The sequence below is a fragment of the Armigeres subalbatus genome, unplaced genomic scaffold (assembly GCF_024139115.2).
Source record: "Armigeres subalbatus isolate Guangzhou_Male unplaced genomic scaffold, GZ_Asu_2 Contig285, whole genome shotgun sequence".
In the NCBI taxonomy this organism is placed as follows: Eukaryota; Metazoa; Arthropoda; class Insecta; order Diptera; family Culicidae; genus Armigeres; species Armigeres subalbatus.
Window position 1 is genome coordinate 1,260 of NW_026943025.1, and position 6,221 is coordinate 7,480.

General features: G+C 46.8%; 1 protein-coding gene across 1 annotated transcript; it reads right to left on the reverse strand.

Moving 5' to 3' along the window:
- Nucleotides 1–861: 861 nt before the first annotated feature.
- LOC134203884 (uncharacterized) lies at nt 862–6,018 on the reverse strand. The gene is made up of 3 exons (XM_062678720.1): nt 5,918–6,018; nt 2,171–5,507; nt 862–1,853 (listed from the first exon to the last, which is right to left on the reverse strand). The coding sequence occupies exons 1-3, from the start codon at nt 5,921–5,923 to the stop codon at nt 862–864; spliced, it is 4,335 nt and encodes a 1,444-aa protein (XP_062534704.1). The 5' UTR covers nt 5,924–6,018.
- Nucleotides 6,019–6,221: the final 203 nt, after the last annotated feature.

Here is a 6,221-nt window from a genome sequence, read left to right on the forward strand (position 1 = left end):
CTCCCTCCCCCTCGTAACAAAAAGTAATATTTTTGGTACCCCCTCCCTCCCCCATGTAACGCGTAACTGCACACAAAAAAAATCGTTGGTAAAAGTCAAAGAAACGTTGGTAAAATTAAGAAAATCAGTTAGTGATTTTCAGTAGAAAGTATAGGATTGTTAAATCTACAATTTCAAAAATGTCACTTCGGGATGAACTTTGACAAGAGAAATCTTTTTAAAACAACATTTTCCATTCAAAACTAAATGTGTATTTAGTTATTAAGGCAAGAGCTTCTGTTGGGGCAGGTTCGCGATTTCCGGTGAAATTCCTCTGGGCAATAAATTGGGCATTGGCTGTAAAGTTGCCCTATGCTCTGCGGGGGTGGTGGTATTGGCTAACGCACTACTTCACTATATGCAAAGCTCAAAGAGTTGCTGCTATGTCCCACTAGGCGTCACTTCTTCTTATCACGAAAAACTTTTATATTGTCGGAAACTCACTTTTATTGCTCAACAAATGGAGGGAATACAATATTGGACAACCTATCGGTTTCTAGTGGTTAACAGGGAATGATTTTATTTGATAAATTCAGTTAAAAGAAACTTATCATCTACTACAACTAGCTCAGATTCAAATCATGTAGCATTCTGTTCTAGCACTACTACTACTACCTCGACCTCAAATGTAGTACTAGATCAAGTGGGTTCGGCACGAATCTATAGACATACATTGAGAATGAACATCGCCGCCACCTGAAATTCCTAATTTCAACCCTGATTTTACTATTGCTGCATCAAATTCATTGTTTACAAAATTCAGCGAGAGCACATGCGAAAATTATGATCGGAGATTTTAATTAATATTTCTAGAGATTCTAACTAATTATCTTCATTTTTAGGTGCAGCATCATCGTACGGTAGCAGGCATATCTTGGTGATAGGTCTTCGAATGATTCCTTTGCTGGTCCGGAGTGTCACGACGCGGATTAATCCGTCGCTTCCAGGGTGTGTTGCAGTTATTCTTGCTAGCGGCCATCTTACAGGTGGTAGAGACTCATCTACCAATATTACCATTCTCCCAGGCTGGTAGGCGGTAATTGGAGTTGATTGTTTTGCTTCTTTCTGCAATTCATGGAGATAGTCAGTGCGCCAAAGATACCAGAACTTTTGGACTCGTTCCTGAAGCTTCTGGTAGTGGTCAAGACGATTTAGCGGAATCATTGTGACGTCAGTTTCTGGCAAAGCGAAAAGGGAAGATGCGATAAGAAAATGCGAGGGTGTTAGAATCGCCAAATCGTCCGGAATTTCAGTCATCGGTGTAAGAGGCCTCGAGTTCATGCAGGCCTCAATCTGCGCCAGAATAGTGCTCATGTCCTCGAAGGATAGTGCGATGTTGCCGAGTTGTTTGCGCAGGTGCTTCTTTGCCGTTTTAACAGCCGCCTCCCATAGGCCGCCGAAGTGTGGTGCTTTCGGTGGTATCATGTGCCATTTGATTCCGTCGGTCGCGCAAATGGTAGCAATTTCTCCTGATTGTCTCTCACGCTGAAGTAATTGGTGCAGCTCCCTTAATTCGTTGCGTGCTCCCTCGAAATTCTTGCCGTTGTCGGAGTACATATGAGTCGGTCGACCACGGCGAGAAACGAATCGTCGCAATGCTGCTATGAAGGCAGCGGTAGAAAGGCTGCTAACCAGTTCGATGTGAACTGCTTTTGTTGCAAAGCACACGAAAACACAAATGTATGCTTTGATAGCGGATGCTCGCTTATGTGCTGGTTTAAGGTACACTGGGCCAGCGTAATCAACGCCGGTGACGGTGAAAGGCTTGCTTGGTGTTATTCTTCGCTGCGGTAGTTGTCCTGTTTGTTGTGTTGCTGGTATTGGAGATGCTCGAATGCATCGAAAACAATTACGCATGATGCTGTTCATCAACCTTCGCCCCTGAATCGGCCAGTATTCTTGCCGCATTTCTGCTAATGTTACACGGCCGCCACCATGCAACAGTTTGTTGTGGTAATCGATAGCAACAGAACGTGTGAAAGGATGGGAACTGGGAAGTAGGATTGGATGCTTCGTGTGGTAAGGCTGCTCAGATAGATTTAGTCTACCCCGACTCGAATGATTCCATCTGAATCAAGAAATGGACTCAATAGGCGCAAATTCGACCGTTTCGAAACTGTTTTCCCTCTACCCAATTCCCTAATCTCTTCACCAAACGAATCGGCTTGGGCCAATTTCACCAGCTTCTTGCGAGACATGGACAATTCCTCTACGGTGAGTACGGTGCTTCCTTCTGGTCGATCGGATGATTCTCGTTGACGGCAGGCATTGATAAACCGTAGGCAGTAGGCCGTTATACGGAGCAGTCGTTGGTAGGATGTGGTTCGCAAGAAAATGTCGTTTACGGTTGGCCGATTTTGAACGGCCGCCACCATGACGCGTCGCTCCAAAACTTCATCGGAATGGTTGTTCGCATTGGTTGTTGTTGGCCAGTTTTCCCTATGCAGACTAAGCCAAAATGGACCGTGTTGCCAAAGATCACTGCTCAGAAATTCATCTACTTTCATTCCTCTCGTTATCAGGTCAGCTGGATTATAGGTTCCTGCGACGTGGTTCCACTGCGATCCGTGGGTGGTGGTTTGGATCTCAGATACTCGGTTGGCGATGAAGGTTTTCCAAACATGCGGAGGAGAACGTAACCACTCAAGGGTAACTGATGAATCGGACCAAAAGTAGGATGCCGATATGGCCATATCGAGAGCTTCGAGGATTTTTGCGTGCAATCTGGCGGCGAGTACGGCAGCTGATAATTCCAACCTTGGTATCGATAGACGTTTGAGGGGAGCGACTCTGGATTTTGCAGCTATCAGATGAACACGGATCTGGCCTTTGGAGGAAATCGACCTGGCAAAGGTGCAAGCGCCGTATGCTTGCTCAGACGCATCAGCGAACGTGTGAAGCTCGTAGGTAGAGTTTGGAAGAAAAACATATCGGTCAACTGCATAGGAGGATAGCTTTGCCAGATCGGAACAGTAGGATGTCCACTTCTCGTTGACCGGATCAGGAATTTCGTCATCCCACCCACACGGTTGCAGCCACAGCTCTTGCAGGAGTATTTTCGCACGAATGACGACTGGAGAAGTAATACCAAGCGGGTCGAAATGCTTGGATACACCAGATAGAATCGTCCTTTTTGTTGGAGCGCTAGTAGGATCGATGGAAGCGATTTCAAAGCTTAATTTATCTGGTTTGGGTTCCCATCTAACGCCTAGAGTTTTGATTGCTTTTTCTGTATCGAGATTCAGGAACGCTTTAGATTCAATTTGGGATGGATCTAGACCTTCTAGTGCCCGCGGAACGTTGGATGCCCATTTGCGGAGCTGAAAACCGCCTTTCACAAGCAGCTCATTCAATTCAGTCCTGGTATTGATTGCTTCGCCGATGGATTGGGCACCACCTATATAGTCGTCGACATAGAAATTTTTGATCAGGGCTGGTCCTCCGAGCGGAAAGTTGTCTCCTTCATCTTGACACAATTGGTTTAGGGTGCGAGTGGCAAGAAAAGACGAAGACGCCAAACCGTACGTTACGGTTAACAATTCGCACGTTTCAATGGGGCCATCGGGTTGAAAACGCCAAAATATTCTTTGCAGAGGGGTGTCTCTTGGGTCGACCAGTACTTGACGGTAAATTTTCTCGATGTCAGCGACGAGTGCAACAGGGTACTTGCGAAAACGAATAATTAGGGTGAGTAATTCGTCTTGCACTACTGGACCAACTTTTAGGGTATCGTTCAGGGAAAATCCGGTAGTGGAGTGTACCGATCCGTTGAATACCACACGGACTTTTGTGGTGGTGCTTGACTCCTTCACGACGGGATGGTGTGGAATGTAGGAGACCTGTGGCGGCTCGGGTTCATTCGCAGAAACAATTCGAAGGTGGCCTAACGATAGATACTCGTCGAGAAAGTTTTGGTATTCCTGCTTCAGGTTCGGATCGCGCTCTAAGCGATTCTCCAGAGAAAGGTATTGGCGCATGGCAACAGCTTTCGTATCACCCAGCATGTGATCGAAATCGGGATGGCGTGGAAAACGGACCATGTATCTTCCTTCAGTATTTCGGGTAACATTTTCAACGAAGTGCGTCTCGCATTGCTGCTCTTCGACGGAATAGTTTGGCTTGTTATTGATCTCTTCCATTTTCCAGAAGCGCTCAATTGCATTATGGAGGGGATCTGATACTGACACGTGACAGGAAACGGGCTCAGCTACGGGTGAAATTTGGTTTCTACCAACGACGATCCATCCAAAAACACTTTCGATAAGCAAATGCTGCTGATCTTGCTCAATTCTCGTACCAGGGTTGACAAAGGAATAGAAATGTTCCGCACCTAGTAGCAAGTCAATTGCTCCAGATTTATTGAAGCTGGGATCGGCCAAGAATAAATCTTGTGGTATGCGCCAATTCTGAGCCGAGAATGTGACGGCGGGGAGGTCAATAGTGACTCTTGGGAGAACCAAAAAATCCAAATCCATTGCAAAATCGTTCTTTCTGGATTTAATGATCGAGTGCACGCTATGCCTTACATTAGAAGCTGATTCACCCACACCATGAACAGGAATATTCACTGCTCGTCGTCTTAGCTTCAGTAGCTGACACAATCTCTCGCTCATTATGTTGGATTGAGAGCCGCTATCTAGCAAGGCGCGTGCAGGGTGAGTGGATCCATTTGAATCGACGACTAGCAGCACGACGGTGGAAAGTAGCACATTTGAGTTTGATGACGGTGATGTGTTGCTACTTTGAGAAGAGGAATTTGCGCATGTGTAGGTAGTCGTTGTGAATGGAGTATTGTTTTGATTCGATGACGGTCTGGCTTGATGATCAGCTTGATTGGAGGGGCGTTGTGCAGGTGGTTGGAAGGATGATTCATTGAAGCTGTTGACATTGTGCAGCATGGTATGATGTCTTCTTTGGCAGTGTCGACAGGAGTATTTGGACTGGCAGTTTCGAGCAAAGTGATCGTGGCGGAAACAATTCGCGCAAAGGCGGTTAGTATCGATCAGTTTCATACGGTCTGCAACGTTCATTCTCTCAAATCGAGGGCATTTGACGAGAAAATGATACTGGCTACAGGCATAGCATTTAGGCTGTTGTTCTTCAGCGACAGTGTGGGAGGCAACTCTTGGGAAAAAGGGTCTGCGATTGGAGGGGAAATGGCTTACTGGCATTGGCGAATTGTGCGACTGGTGGTTGACGGACATCGACTCAAGAACTCTAATTCTACGTTGTAGAAAATCGACGAGGCGAGCGTAATTTGGTTCATCGACGGTGGTAGCGAAATCTTCCCATGCCTTGAGGGTCCCATCGTCAAGGCGAATGCAAAGCAAGTGTTCGAGCATCGTGCTCCATTGGTCGACGGGCTCTCCAAGTTGACGAAGAATTTTGGTATGGCGTTGGAATTCATCAACTAGACTATGCAAGGCTTCTGCAGATTCTCTCATCATGCGGGGGCAATCTAGTAGTGCCTGCAAATGACGTTTTTTGAGCAAGTAGTCGTTTGCGTAGCGCGAAGTCAATGCTTGCCAAGCAACGATATAGTTGGCAGAGCTAATTGCAATTGATTCAATTAACTGGGCGGCTTCTCCCTTCAAGGCGGCACGGAGATAATGAAACTTTTGAACTTCGGGAACATCAGCATTGGAGTGAATGAGGGCGACAAAGGTATCATGGAAAGCCAGCCATTGATTATAATCGCCATCGAACTCTGGCAACGAAATGGTGGGGAGCTTGATGCCAGCTAGTGCATTGGCAGCGGGGTTGGGGATTGCGCTTAGATTTTGGGTATTATTGGCGGGTAAGAGGGATCGTAGAGCAGCCTTTACTCTGAAGCAAATGGATTCGAACTTGGCACGGGTTTGATTGTTCTGTTCCCTACCTTCATCGGTGGTTTCACACTCCTCTAACTGCGTCTGTACTTCCTCCAGTCCCATCCACATGCTATCTAGGTTCTCGATTCGAAGTGGCAGTTGGGCTTGGTCTCGATTGGCCTGGTATTTCGATGCGAACTGCTCAGCTCTTCCTAGCGAGGTCATGAGGGCCGTCCGACGGTTGATTAACTGCTGCTTGCGTTCCTCGTCCATGGCGCGAGATCCGGCGTGGGTTACGGCGTAACAAAATGGCGGTTCTAGACAAAAGAACACAGAAAAGACCCGGTAGAGCCGGACAAACGGAGTAGGGAG